This window comes from Exserohilum turcica, assembly GCF_000359705.1.
Source record: "Exserohilum turcica Et28A unplaced genomic scaffold SETTUscaffold_4, whole genome shotgun sequence".
Taxonomy (NCBI): domain Eukaryota; kingdom Fungi; phylum Ascomycota; class Dothideomycetes; order Pleosporales; family Pleosporaceae; genus Exserohilum; species Exserohilum turcicum.
The window spans coordinates 2158112-2171790 of record NW_007360247.1 but is presented as its reverse complement, the minus strand read 5'-3'; the positions used below and the strand labels follow the sequence as shown (position 1 = coordinate 2171790).

Below are 13679 nucleotides of genomic sequence, written 5' to 3'. Positions count from 1 at the left end.
TCGAATAAGCGTCGATGCATTGCACTTCGGTTCCTTGGGTGTGATGGTGCCTCCGCCGCTAGCGAGGCATTCCTAGTAGGGAACCTCTCGCACCCTCCAGCGGCCCCATCCATCCTCCTCACACCTCGCCGCCTCTCCCACCCCCAGACCACACCACCACCACCACCACCACGACACACAGCGCCCGCAACCACCGCCGCCGCCACGCTCCTCGCCGCCGCCGCCGCGCCCTGCTCCCGCCCGCCCTGCTCCCTCCACGCCATTCGCCTCGACGTGCAAATTCCACGGCCCGACTGGGTCAGAAGCGGTCGCCTGCCGCCCCAGAGCCTCCCATGACGAGAGATATATCCGCCCGATAGCGCCCACGACCGATCGACACACGCCCCATTGCCATCGTCTCTGCCCCCAGGCCGCGCCCTCTGCCGCCCCGAGCCCGCAAAGAGAGCCCTTGCCGCCCGCCCCACGCTGGATGCAGTAGCAAAAAGGGCCATGGTCGACTTCATCTCCCAGACGGGCCCGCCACCGGGCGCCACAATGACGACGTTCCGGGTCGCTGCCGACAACACCACGTCGGACGCGGCTGCGGGCACGCCAAAGTCGAGAATGGGCGGCGGCGCGACACCTGCCGCCAACGGCGTGCAGCAGCCAAATGGGGCAGGCTCGATCCCTTTGAGCGCGCGCAAGGCCGCTCCCCTCGATCTTGCCACGGTCGAGCGCAGGGGGCATGGAGCGCCAAACAACCAGCCGCCCAAGCAGAAGCGCCTCTTTGGCCTGCGCGAGGCGCCCACCTATCGCCCCACGCCCGACCAGTTCAAGGACCCCGTCAAGTACATCCAGAGCATCAGGGACGAGGCGCAAAAGTACGGCATTGTCAAGATTGTGCCCCCCGACTCGTGGAACCCGCCCTTTGCCATTGACACCGAGGTGAGTGCCATGCGCCCCATCCGACTGCGCTCCGCCCGTCGTCGCCGCCGCGTGCACCCGCTGTGTGAAGAGAGCTGATGGCGACTAGCGCTTCCATTTCCGTACTCGACGCCAGGAACTCAACTCGGTCGAGGGTGGTATGTACTCGTTGGAAAAGTCTTGTGTCATCTCGTCCCCTCTGACCCCGGCCCAGGTACACGTGCCAACTTGAATTATCTGGACCAGCTCGCCAAGTTTCACAAGCAGCATGGCCACAGTCTTACTCGTTTTCCAAGCGTGGATAAGCGCCCGCTGGACCTCTACAAGCTCAAAAAGGCCGTCGAAAAGAGGGGCGGCTTCGAGCGTGTCTGCAAGCAGAAGAAGTGGGCCGAGATTGGACGCGACCTCGGCTACAGCGGCAAGATCATGTCGTCGCTGTCGACATCGCTCAAGAACTCGTACCAAAAGTGGCTGCACCCGTACGAGGAATATCTGCGCCTCGTCAAGCCCGGCGTCCAGCAGATGCTCGAGTATGAGCACGGCGGCCCGTTTACGCCCTCGCCAGCGCATTCGCCCGTGAAAAAATCGCTCCAGGGCACCCCCATTGCCAATGCCACCAAGTCACCTGCTATCAAGGCCTCGGCGGCCCTGAACGCGACACTACACCCCGAAGCAGCTGCCCCAACCCCGCCGCCTGAGCTGCCCAAGCCAGTCGTACATTCGGGCTTCACGCCAGTCAATGCCGGCGGCTTTACGCCAGTCAATGCGCATCCCTCGTCGAAGCCGCCTACCCAGCCGTCCACTCCCAGCTCTTTTGCTGCAGTCAACCTGCCAAGCAGTATGCACCGGGATGTGCTCGAGTCTCGCACCTGTACGCCCCTGCGCAACGGCGGAAGCCCAATGCTTTCGGCTGACAACACTCCTGACTTGCGACCATCTGGCATTGGCTCGACTCCCTTGTCCAACGGCCACCCAATAAACCAGCTAAAGCGCACCCTGTCCCAGGACCCAGACAGCAGTGCCAACGACGATGGCGACGAGGCCAATGGTCGGCGCAGTAAGCGCCTGAAAAAAGAGTCTGCCCCCACGGTTGCCGGTTCACACATGACTCAGCCCCGCCAATCGACGCCAGGCCGATCATTTCCTCGTGTACGTGCAGCTGACGAGCGCCCCGGTGATCGCTGCGAAAACTGCGGCACCGACAATGACCCTTCCAACATTCTGCTGTGCGACAGCTGCGACTCTGGTTATCATGGCTACTGCTTGGATCCGCCGCTCAAAGGCATCCCTGCATACGATTGGCATTGCCCGCGGTGTCTTGTGGGTACAGGCGAATTTGGGTTTGAGGAAGGCGGCATATACTCGCTCAAGCAGTTCCAGGAGAAAGCGCATCAGTTCAAGCAGAGCCATTTCGCCAACAAGATGCCTTTTGACCCCATCACTAATGCGCCCAAGCCGGTTACAGAAGACGACGTTGAACGCGAGTTCTGGCATTCAGTTGCAAACGTGACAGAGACTGTTGAAGTAGAATACGGAGCAGACATCCACTCGACGACACATGGCAGTGGCTTTCCGACGATTGAAAAGCACCCGCGAGACCCGTACTCGACAGATCCATGGAACTTGACCGTCCTGCCATACGCGCCAGATTCGCTGTTCCGCCACATCAAGTCCGATATCTCGGGCATGACGGTCCCTTGGCTGTATGTCGGCATGGTCTTTTCCACATTTTGCTGGCATGCCGAGGACCACTACACATACTCTGCAAACTATCAACACTTTGGTGCGACCAAGACTTGGTATGGCGTGCCAGCCGAGGACACGGACAAGTTTGAGCAAGCCATGCGCGAAGCAGTGCCAGAGCTATTTGAAAGCCAGCCAGACCTCTTGTTTCAACTTGTGACGCTTCTCACTCCCGAGCAACTGCTGAAAGCTGGAGTCAGGGTTTATGCAATTGATCAACGTGCGGGCGAGTTTGTGATAACATTCCCAGAGGCCTACCATGCCGGTTTCAACCATGGCTTCAACCTGAACGAGGCAGTGAATTTTGCGCCAAGCGACTGGGAGCCCTTTGGAGAGCATGGCGTGCAGCGTCTCCAGGACTACCGACGCCAGCCATGCTTCTCTCACGACGAGTTGTTGTTAGCCGCAGCCTCGCGCAAGGACACAACCATCAAGACTGCCAAGTGGCTGGGTCCTGCCATGGAGCGAATGCGTGACCGGGAATTGCGCTTACGAGCAGACTTTCTTGAAAAACACAAAGCCACCAAAAAACACAGCTGTAAAGTCGACGGCAGCAGTGGCGCGGACGCACCCTGTGAACTTGACTTTGTCATTGATGATGCTGACGTGCACGAAGATGAGCTAATATGTGCGTTTTGCAAGTGCTACGGCTATCTGTCTCGTTTCTACTGCCGCAACACGAAGAAAGTCTTGTGCCTGCAGCATGCCGGATGGTTCGAGTGCTGTTCAGATGTTCCCGAAGCCGAGCGTTACTCTGGTGCCAAAGGTCAACACCTGCTCATATATCGCATGCAAAAGGATGCTCTTATTACGCTGGTCGACAAGATCGTTGACAAAGCAAGCACGCCGGAAGTCTGGGAGTCCAAGATGGAAAGCCTGCTTGCCGAGGGTCCACGCCCCCAGCTCAAGTCTCTGCGTGCGCTCCTGAACGAAGGCGAGAAGATTGATTGGGACTTGAACGGCCTGCAGGACCTCCGAGATTTTGTCGAAAAATGTCAAGAAGTAGCCGATGAAGCGGTCCTCTACACGACCAGGAAGCTGCAGGCTCGCCGTAAGGCCGAGCGCCCAGGAAGAGGAAGGCCAAGCAAGTCGGCTATGGCAGAGGCAGATGAGAGGGAGCGTGAATACCGCAACGTCGAAAACATCCAGAAACTTTTGAACCAGGCAAAAGACTTGGGATTCGACAGCCCAGAGATCAGTACGCTTCGAGAACGCGCCGAAAGCATTGTCGAATTCCAGACCAGAGCGCGAACTGCCTTGCGTGACCGGCCGGTGGAGCAGAGCATCACGCGACTCGATGAGCTTCTCGAAGAAGGCAAAGGCTTCAGTGTCGATCTACCCGAGCTCGAGTCGCTTGAAAAGGTTGTGCAGCAGCTCAGATGGCTCCAAGAGGCGCAAGAGTTCAAAACCAAGCCCGCGCCCACTCTGCAGGAAGTCGGCGATCTTATCAAAAGCGGTATCGAAGTTGGCATGCCGGAGCACCATCCTGACCTTCAGTTCTTGCAAGACAAACGGACCCAAGGAGAGTTCTGGGAGAAGAAGGCCAAGGAGCTCATGGAGGTGGAACACGTGCACTACCAGCAGCTCGATGCTTTCTCCAAGCAAGCCACCAACCTACCCGTAACGCCAGAAACGCGAGCTGCCATGGATGCCATTCTCAAAAAGCAGCGTGACGCGCAGGAGCTCATCATGTCTCTGTACGAGCGAAGCAAGAACCCCGACTTTAGCCAACGACCAAAGTACATGGAAGTACGCAATGCCATGGAAGGACTCAACGCCCTCAACTGCAAGCCAGCCGGTACCAGCGACCTCGAGAAAGAGCAGAAGCGTCACGAAGACTGGATGCGAAAGGGAAAGAAGCTCTTTGGCAAAGCCAATGCACCACTCCACATTCTACACGCGCACATGAAGCAGGTAGATGAGCGTAACCGGGCTTGTTTCGACCTGTCGGACCAGCCCCGTATGCCCGTGGAGCCTGCCTCGCGCGAGCAGAGTCCAGCAGACGGAGAAGAGGTTGATGGCTCCGGGTCGAGTCGCGATGTGTTTTGCATATGCCGCAAGCCTGAAGCTGGCATGATGATTGAATGTGAACTGTGCCACGAATGGTAAGTTGTCGGCCAGAGGTTGAAGCGATGTGCTAACAGCAACAGGTACCATGGCAAGTGCCTGAAGATTGCACGTGGAAAGGTCAAGGAGGACGACAAGTACACGTGCCCGATTTGCGACTACCGCGTCAAGATTCCGCGCGACGCGACTCGTCCGAAGCTCGAGGACTTGCAGCTATGGCAGGACGAGCTTCCGACCTTGCCGTTCCAGCCTGAAGAAGAAGAGACGCTGGAGTCGCTGATTGAGCATGGTACCAAGTTCCGTGACTATGTGGCGCAGTATATCAATCCACTCATGTCCAGCCCCGACGAGCTCACTACACAGCGATTCTATCTGCGGAAGCTCGAGGGCGCCGAGATCCTCCTTTCGAATGAGATCAACTTCTTCCGCCAAGAACTGCACAAATGGGCGCCCGTTGCACCCACGCCGCCGCCGATCCTCCAAGTATCGCTCTCGACACGAAAGCCTCGGCCGACGAAGCAGCAAAAGCTCATGAACCAGCTGGGCATCACCAACCCAGACGATCTCCCACAGCACCTAAGGCCCAAGACGCAGCAACCCAAACGCAAGGAAGATCTCAAGCCATCCAACATACAACAGGGACCGGCTGAGCAGTCGCACACGCCGCCCGGCGAGCCTCGCCCCAGCCAGGGTGACAACGAGTACTTCAACCCACCTACGACGTCGGCATACACCAACTCGCCGACATTTGCTACCACGGCCCCCCTCAGCTTTGGTGCTGCGGCGTCGATTGCGCCCATTGACCCAGGCCTCTTTGAAAGCTCTGGGCCTGCTGGTGCGACTAGTCCTATGCAAGACCCGTTTAAAAGCTCCGTCAGTGGTAACGAGATGTTTGGCGAAGCAATGGAAATGGGCGGTGGCCAGGCCGAAGAGGCCTTGGCTGTTACTGAAGGCAACAACTTTGAGGAGTAGGGCTCCGCTAATGACGATAGACCTTCGCCTGGCACAGGACATGATTTCTTTGACGCATAATAGGGCGGCGTTCCGGCATTGTCATCCGAGCCGTTGTACAATAAGGGCTTGTTACCAGGGGCTCGGTGCGCTTTCTACGATTGCATTCTCTGCATCAGCGATTATTTATTATTTTTGAGGATATATCCCGGACATGTTAGCTGTTATTTTGGTGTTAGGGTAGCTTCGGTTCTGCTGGTGGCATTCAGATGCGGTGTTGAGGGAACGACCAACATATCCAGGATAGGCGTGTAGTAGGCTCATTTGTGTGCTGTTAACGAGGAATTGATAATCACGCATTGTAACCGCGAGTGCATGTGTCTTGGCCGATGAAGTGGTGATGCGGGGATCTCGGGGGTTTGTGTGGCAGCGCAGGTCATGGCTGGCCCGTGCACGACTTTTCTGAAGGCGATGCTGGAGCCATCAGCACCGCTCTTGTCTCTGGACGACACATCGCAATGCTTCCAAGTAGAGGGCTGCGGCCTGCCCAAATCGCGCCCTTGGCCTCACGACAATCAGCAGCGCTCCGGTCGACTGCTGCAAGGAAGGTGCGCATACCCAATGGTTCAATTACCCGCCTGCGTGCCGTCTGCACCTCCGCGTCCCGCTTAGCCCAGGCACACGACTTGATGCTCCAGACTCATTCCTTGTTGCCACTCCAGCGGCAATTGCGCCCATTGCAAGCTTTGCGTCCCAAGGTGCTGACTGTAGCAGTTCTCATCGCTCCCCCGCACGGCTGGCCTCGCGGCATCGTCATGTCGAACAAGCCCGGTTCAGGCTGCACAGTGGAGGGCGGGCGCCGCCCGCTCTCACAATGCTGTGCTGGGCGCTTCATCTGTTCGCTATGCTTCATGGTATGCGCCGTGGAGCTGGGGAAGTTCTAGCAAAGCCGCCGACGCCACTTCCGCGCTGCCCTCCAACCAAGTCCCCATTGCCGAATTCTCACACCGTCCCGCCTCCGAGTTTGCGCAGCATGCAGAGCCCGCCGTCACCACTGCTACGCCCGAAATCGCCCCGGCTACAATCGACAAGGCTGCTGCTGTGGACGGGGCATCCGTCCCAGCCGATGCTGCTGCGGAGACGGCCTCTACCATGGGCGAAGCGAAGACGCTTGATGAGTTGTTTGGCAGTGAACCGGTCAAGGACACACTCCCCATTGCCGAAATCGATCCCACTCGCCTGATTGACCACGCGGGACAACTGAAGGAGCTCGGCTTGGACTATGGCTGGGGCATGACTTCGCTTTTTGAAAACTGCATCGAGACAATCTACCTGCAGTCGGGCTGGGGCTGGGCTGGATCCATCATGGCTGCGGGTGTCGTGGTGCGTTGCGCGACCTTTTTCCTCCAGGCTCTTAGCTCCGACAAGATGGCAGCCATGTCGGCTTTGGCGCCTATAACCAAGCCCCTACAGGAAAAGATGGAGGCTGCTATTGCGCGGGGCGACAAGCAGCAGGTAGATCTATACAGGATGCAACAAGCAGAGGTTATGAGGCCCTATGTAGGAGGCATAGCTTCTATGGGTGGCTTCATGGTCATGCAGGGTTGGATTGGATTTTCTGCTTTCAGGTTCCTGAGAGCTATGGGTGAGCTGCCGGTGCCTGGCATGGAGCACGATGGTTTCTTGTGGTTCACCGACTTGACTACCCGTGATCCATACTTTATCTTACCGGTTGCCACGTCTGCTATCATGTACACAGTATTCAAGGTAAGTCGAGGGCTTTGGTCACTGTGGGCAGGGAGCTAATCTTTCCAACAGACTGGAGGTGAGACTGGAGTCCAAAATGACGTTGGTCAAATGGCCCAGCGCCAAAAACTTTTCACTGGTCTCGCGATTTTCCTTGGTGCAGTTACGGCCTTCCAAGCTGCAGCTCTGCAGCTCTACTTTTTGATGTCTGGTGTTTTGGGCGGTTTCACGGGCTGGCTGCTGCGCCAAAACGGCTTCAGACGCATGATTGGTATCCGCATCATCCCCAGCAAACAGAGCAACGAGCTCTACACCAAGGTCACCAAGGGACAATTGAAGTTGAGCGATATCAAGGGGCCCGACGGTAAAATCCGCTACCAGCCACCTACTCCGATCCGCAAAGCCCCCGGCGCGCACCGCCACATTTCCGGCATCAACATCAAGCCCGGAGTCAGCATTCCTGCGCATCTCCAGCGCGAGGCGCCCAAGATTGACCGCAGCCGACCTGACCGCGACGTTGACTTTGACGAGGGCGCTGCAGGCAAGCCGCTGATGGACAAGCTGGACTATTACAGGCGAAACTACAGACTTAGCTACATGTGGCGCCGGGGCACCGACAGCATGGAGCAGTGGGCGAGGAAGATGGGATACGCGGGCAAGAAGGTGACGCCTGAAGAGGCCAAGCGAAAGAGGAAGGCCGAAGACTATGAGATTGAGCGCCGACGCCGGTTTGAGAACCGGCAGTGAATTTGAGTTGAGCGTGTGTCGATGTGTGTGTGTGGGGCGGGGGGTTGTATGTATGATACGACTGAAGTTTTAGTCCTGTGTGGGTCGCAGCGCAGGGGGAGTGACAAAACAGGCATGAGGGGGGTAGGGTTGGGAACCTTGGCCTATTTGTAGTATAGCGGTCTCATCATGTACAGATATTCAAACGCCTATGGCTCCTTGAAGCATGTGGAAATACTTAGTTCTAGAACTCGCGTCTAGAACTGGTGGACTGGGCTATCATCTATTGCATTGCTGGAATGAAAATCTTGGGATTGTGGGTATGTTTGTTTGTTTGTTTGTTTGTTGTGATGTCTAATATTTACTTTGGGGGTCTTTTTGCCTTGCCTTGCCTTGCCTTGCCTTGCCTGCTTGCATGCTGCCACACCTTATCACCGCAAGGGAACAAAAAAAACAAGAGGGATGCCACCGGGTTTGGGGAATTTCTTCCTTTCTTTCTCTCTTTCATTCTAGTGCCGTGTACATGTCGAGTTCCTGGCCGTTTCGCCGCCTGCGCTCCACGGGGTCGGCGCGCATCTCGACGCCTGGGCCCACGCGTCGTGTGCTGCCTGGTGCTGAGCGGTGGCTTGGGAATATCTGAGTGAAGGAAAAATGGTGGTTAGCTTTTTTTTTCTCTCTTTCCAGCTCTTGCGTAGATGCCATGCATTGGCCTCGATGTAAAAGCAATAGAAATGAAGTGGAAAGTAGAATACCATACCTTTGTCCCCGACCACCCCAGCCGATACGCAGCTTCATTCGCAACCAGCTCGCCAAAGCCCAGCATCAGGCCGTTGACAAACGGCAGCACCAGATTGATGGCTGCGCCGCGCAGCAGGCCCCACAGCGTCGGCGGCTGGTACAGAATCAGGGGCGAGGCGCTCGAGGCGGGCGACGACGTGGAGGCCGACAGGTCGGCGTTGGCGTCAGCGTCGTAGTTTTCGCTGTCGGACGGGATCGTGAGGCCGGATGCGGTGAGGGGCGCGGGCGGCGAGGGCGAGGGCTCCGAGGCCATTGTTTGGGGGGGGGGTGTGGCGGTACGTGTGGTGGTTTGCGCAGGAGCTTTGTCCCAGTGGTGTTGGCTGCGTTGAGATGGGGACGTGGTAAGCAGGAGGTGCGTGGGTGCGTGGGTGATGTAGCTAGCCCCACGCGCGGAGGTTGACGCGGAGCGGGGTGGGGGGGGGGACCCTATTTGCCTTTGATCTGCTGTGTTGGAAACGTCGCGAGGGTCGAAGCTATCGCGCTGGCTTAAATACGGGGTCCACGATGCAAAAGGGAGATGGAGGTTATGGTGGTGCAATTGGAAGGGGTCACGTCTGTTAAGCCTCGAAAAGTTCCCTTGCACATGTGTTTGTTTTTTTTGGTTTGTTCGGGTTGAGGCTCAGGCCGTTCCGCTGTCTTGGCATTGATGCACCGTTGTTTGAGGGGCTGCGGGCCCGGTGAATTAGATGAGATAGAGAGAGAGAGAGAGAGAGCTTGGTAATACTTTTGTTCTTTCTTTTACAATTCCAGCGTGCTGGTTATCTACGGGACTGGCAGTTTCAGTTGCATGCAATTGTGATTGCTGGGGTGGATTCGGATTCAGATTCACATTGCTGCCACTGCCACTGCTGGTGAGGTCGAGAAGGTCAAGCGACGTCACCAATGGCCGCTCAGGAAAGGCCGCAGCCGCGCCCCACGCACGGCCAGAGCTACCCGCCTGAGCTACGCCTCTATACAGACCTACATACGAGCTACATACACCAATCCATCTGCTGCCCCTCTCCTCGCTACAGCAACGCCATCGACCTGTAATGTCTGAGCGAGACGCGCAGATTGCACAGCTCGCGAGTTTGACCGGCCTGGACGCTGCTACGGCATGTGGAAGCTCGTCGAAGCTACTCGACCGCCTTACTAACATGGTCAACAGGCCGAACGCTACTTGAACGCCTCCAACGGAGACATTACACTGGCTGCATCGCTCTTCTTTGACCAGACGGCCGACCAGCAAGACGCTTCTTCCGAGACCGACGTAGACATGGCCGGCGACGATTCAACCACCGACCCCAGCCAGAACAACGCTCCCCGGCCATCGGGCGGCGGGCGCACGCTGGGAGGCGCACATGTTCCCTCATCTGCAGCTGGAGCAGCGTCAGCGTCGTCAGCGTCGTCAGCGTCGTCAGCGTCATCGCAGCGCGGTGCTGGCCGCGGACAGCCGGCACAGCGGGGCGTGGCTGGTGCGAGGACTCTACGAGACCTGCAGTCATCAGGCAGTGGCCCGGGACATGCGCATGACGAGGACGACGAGGACGACAACCCCGAGGACGACAACCAGGACTTTTTTGCAGGCGGCGAGAAGTCTGGGCTCGCGGTGCAGAACCCCAACCAGGCCAACCCCCGCGATCAGATCAACAACATCTTGAAGCGGGCGCGACAGTAGGTGTCGGCACGCCGCCTTGCTCGTATCACGACAGCTAACAGATGCAGGAACGCACCCCGGCCTGGGGGGGACGACGAGCAGCCGGCCCGCTCGTACTTTCGTGGCACAGGCACAACGCTGGGTGGCGACGATGCTCCGTCGCGCATTGTGCCCGACCCCAATGCCAACATCCCCGCCCCGCCCCCGCGCGCTCACCGCGAACTTCACCTCTGGCGTGATGGCTTCTCGGTGGACGACGGCGACCTGTTCCGCTACGACGACCCGGCAAACGCACGCACCCTGGAGATGATAAACACGGGGCACGCGCCGCTGCACATCTTGAACGTGGAACACGGGCAGGAGGTGGATGTCGAGGTACACGCGCACAAGGACGAGGACTACAAAAAGCCAAAGAAGAAGTATGTTCCCTTTTCAGGCACAGGCAACCGTCTGGGCAGCCCGACGCCTGGCTCGAGTGCAGCGGGTGCGACCATGGCAGCAACAGCAGCAGCAGCAGCAGCAGGTTCGAGTGGCACGGCAGGCCCGACGTCCGAGGGCTCTGCACCACCAACGGTCGAGGTGGATGCATCGGCGCCGACGGTGACGCTACAGATTCGACTGGGCGACGGCACACGGCTAACGTCGCGCTTCAACACTACGCACAGGGTCGGCGACGTCTATGAGTTTGTGACGCGCGCCAGCACGGCTAGTCAGGGCCGCGAGTGGGCGCTTATGACGACGTTTCCCAACAAGGAGCTGACGGACAAGGGCCTGGCGCTGGGAGACATTTCCGAGTTCAAGCGTGGTGGCGTGGTGGTGCAGAAGTGGAAGTGAAGAGTGTCGGTCGGTCTGTACAGCAGCACATGGCCGACTGAAAGATGGGGTCAGCAGCATGGATGGGATAAGAGTGCATGGATAGACGCGGTGTACGGCGAGGGATGGGGGTGGTTTGTGGGTTATGTACTACATAGTTTGTGGGCTTGCGGTGTGGAAAAAGCTGGGCAGTGGGGGAGGGGCGCGACATGAGTCGGGGCCATGGCAGCAGGACAGTGGCCGAGATAGCAGCGTGTGGTGGTAGCGAAATACAGTAGATGGAATGATTGTGGTGAGGGCCATGAATGAGCATGCATAGGTGTGTAGTGCAATTTGCATGTGGTTGGTGGCGACGTCACCCATTGGCCAAGGGTTTGCGGTGAAACGAGGGTTTGGGCGTGGCAGAAGGGCCGAAGAAGGGAGGATTGCGCCGCCCGTTATCTGTGCCTTCAGCCTCGTTATTGCCGCTTGCTTGGCCGCCGCTGATGGCTGGTTGCGGGTTGCTGGTTGCTGGTTGCTGGTTGCTGTCTGCTGTTTCGCTGGGTCGCTGGTCGGCGGCGGCTTTGTCATGCATGCACATGCGCCGGGCTGGCAGGGGAGGCTCGCATACCCGTGCATCGGCTGAATATGCATATTCCATGTACGTATACTAGGTGTAACTACTACGAAGTAGCACTATGGTTACGTATGGTAATGTCAGCCAAAAAAAAAACACACACACATATCCAACGACGACCGTCAATCAAGGTGGGTAATAAACCGCCCCCCCTTCCTTCCCCCCTCCAAGATGCGCTCTTCTTATCTTAAATTATGCCGCGCACCCAGCACCAGCACCAGCACCAGCACCAGCACCAAGCAAAATGATTGTGATTGTGTGCCAGCGGAGCGGCTCAATTTGCGGCATGCGCCTCCACCCAATCAATCAATCAATTTGCCCCCCTCCCCCCTTCGTTGTGTCGCGGCAGGGCGGGCGTGCAATTTGAGAGAAACATAGCCTGCTCTCTCTGTCTCCCTCTCTCTCTCTGTCTCTCTGTCTCGCTGGCTCGCTGGCTCGCTCGCTCTCGCTCCATGATACTGAGGTGGCGTGGCGGGCATTGGTGCGACGGACGGGGCGCCTTACCCCTCCCCGCACCTTGCTCCAGGATGCTTGTTGCAACGAGCATTAGGGTATTACATTACTTAGCTCTTGCTTCTAATTTTTGTCTCTTGCGAAACACGGAACAAGGGTCGATCCGCGCTCCCCTTCCCACCCCCCCCCTCGATCCATCTCTCTCTCTCTCTCTCCACCCACACTCCATTTCTCCATGGGTCTTTGACACAACCCCCGAGGGAGAAGAGAGAAAAAAACAACAGAGCAATAGAGAAACAGAGAGACAGACAGACAGACACACAGAGAGAGAGAGAGAGCCGTCGCACCGCCGCCCGCCCCGTGCACCCAAAAGCGCAATCACCCCCCATCTCCCATGAAGCTGCTGACGCGTTACACACATCTCTCCATGCCGATCGCGCGCACAACCCCCCCCCCCGACAACGACCAGCGATTAACTGACGGACGGGGGAGGAAAGAGAGAGAAAGCAAAAAAAAAACCAAGCGCCAAGACTTTTATCCCACTGCCAGGAGGCGGGCGCTCTTTCACTGGCCGCGCACTGCCGTTTGAGACTGATGGGTGCGCGCGCCCGTTTTGCGCGTCTTGATGCTGCAATTTCATTCCCTGCCTCCCCATGGCTATGGATCGAGGTTGCTAGTTACTACTAGTTGGTTAGCTCCCCCCCCCCATCCCATCCCATCCATCCATCCATCCATCCATCCCTCTCCCTCCAATCCACGTCTCGTCCCACCTACCCTTTGCCTTCTTCTGCGGCTGTTGATCTTGTCTCGTTTCTTCTTCTTTTTCCCTTTAACCTAGACTTGGGGCCCGCCTGCTCTGTTGTTATCTCTCGCCCCATCGCTCTCTTGCCCATCCACCCTCTTTTTGGCCCTTCTGCACCAGTGCATTTCATATCGCGGCTCTTTCCGCTCCTGGTCTCTCTCTCTCTAGCCGCACCAGTACTGGCTTCTTGGGCGGACCCACGTACGGCAGGAACGACGTCGTTGACACACCCGGCCTTACTCGTCTTTGTCTTGGTCCCGGCAGACTTGATTTGTACTATATCCATCTCTCTCTCTCTCTCTCTCTCTCCTCTCGCTGCTGCCTCCACCCCTGCAATTGCTTCTCTGCTTGCATACATACACGCGACACCTGGGAACACTCACCCAAAAAACGAAAAAAAAGCGCCGTCGCGTAGCCTTGACACG

The 13679-nt window shown here is 57.7% G+C and overlaps 4 protein-coding genes across 4 annotated transcripts; 3 read left to right on the top strand and 1 right to left on the bottom strand.

Moving 5' to 3' along the window:
* Nucleotides 1-534: 534 nt before the first annotated feature.
* Nucleotides 535-5685, top strand: SETTUDRAFT_92929 (uncharacterized protein; the record flags this gene model as incomplete). Its single annotated transcript, XM_008030436.1, has 4 exons — nucleotides 535-924; nucleotides 1013-1061; nucleotides 1118-4751; nucleotides 4797-5685. The coding sequence occupies 4 exons, from the start codon at nucleotides 535-537 to the stop codon at nucleotides 5683-5685; spliced, it is 4962 nt and encodes a 1653-aa protein (XP_008028627.1).
* Nucleotides 5686-6182: 497 nt separating this feature from the next.
* On the top strand, nucleotides 6183-8346 carry SETTUDRAFT_139214 (uncharacterized protein; the record flags this gene model as incomplete). Its single annotated transcript, XM_008030435.1, has 3 exons — nucleotides 6183-6272; nucleotides 6439-7431; nucleotides 7483-8346. 3 exons carry the CDS (start codon nucleotides 6183-6185, stop codon nucleotides 8155-8157), a joined length of 1758 nt encoding a protein of 585 aa, XP_008028626.1. The 3' UTR covers nucleotides 8158-8346.
* Nucleotides 8347-8478: 132 nt separating this feature from the next.
* On the bottom strand, nucleotides 8479-9230 carry SETTUDRAFT_164490 (uncharacterized protein). The gene is made up of 2 exons (XM_008030434.1): nucleotides 8894-9230; nucleotides 8479-8772 (listed from the first exon to the last, which is right to left on the bottom strand). The coding sequence occupies exons 1-2, from the start codon at nucleotides 9185-9187 to the stop codon at nucleotides 8641-8643; spliced, it is 426 nt and encodes a 141-aa protein (XP_008028625.1). The 5' UTR covers nucleotides 9188-9230; the 3' UTR covers nucleotides 8479-8640.
* A 693-nt stretch (nucleotides 9231-9923) lies between these two features.
* Nucleotides 9924-11654, top strand: SETTUDRAFT_172742 (uncharacterized protein). The gene is made up of 3 exons (XM_008030433.1): nucleotides 9924-10028; nucleotides 10082-10587; nucleotides 10639-11654. The coding sequence occupies exons 1-3, from the start codon at nucleotides 9966-9968 to the stop codon at nucleotides 11402-11404; spliced, it is 1335 nt and encodes a 444-aa protein (XP_008028624.1). The 5' UTR covers nucleotides 9924-9965; the 3' UTR covers nucleotides 11405-11654.
* The last annotated feature ends 2025 nt before the right edge of the window (nucleotides 11655-13679 follow it).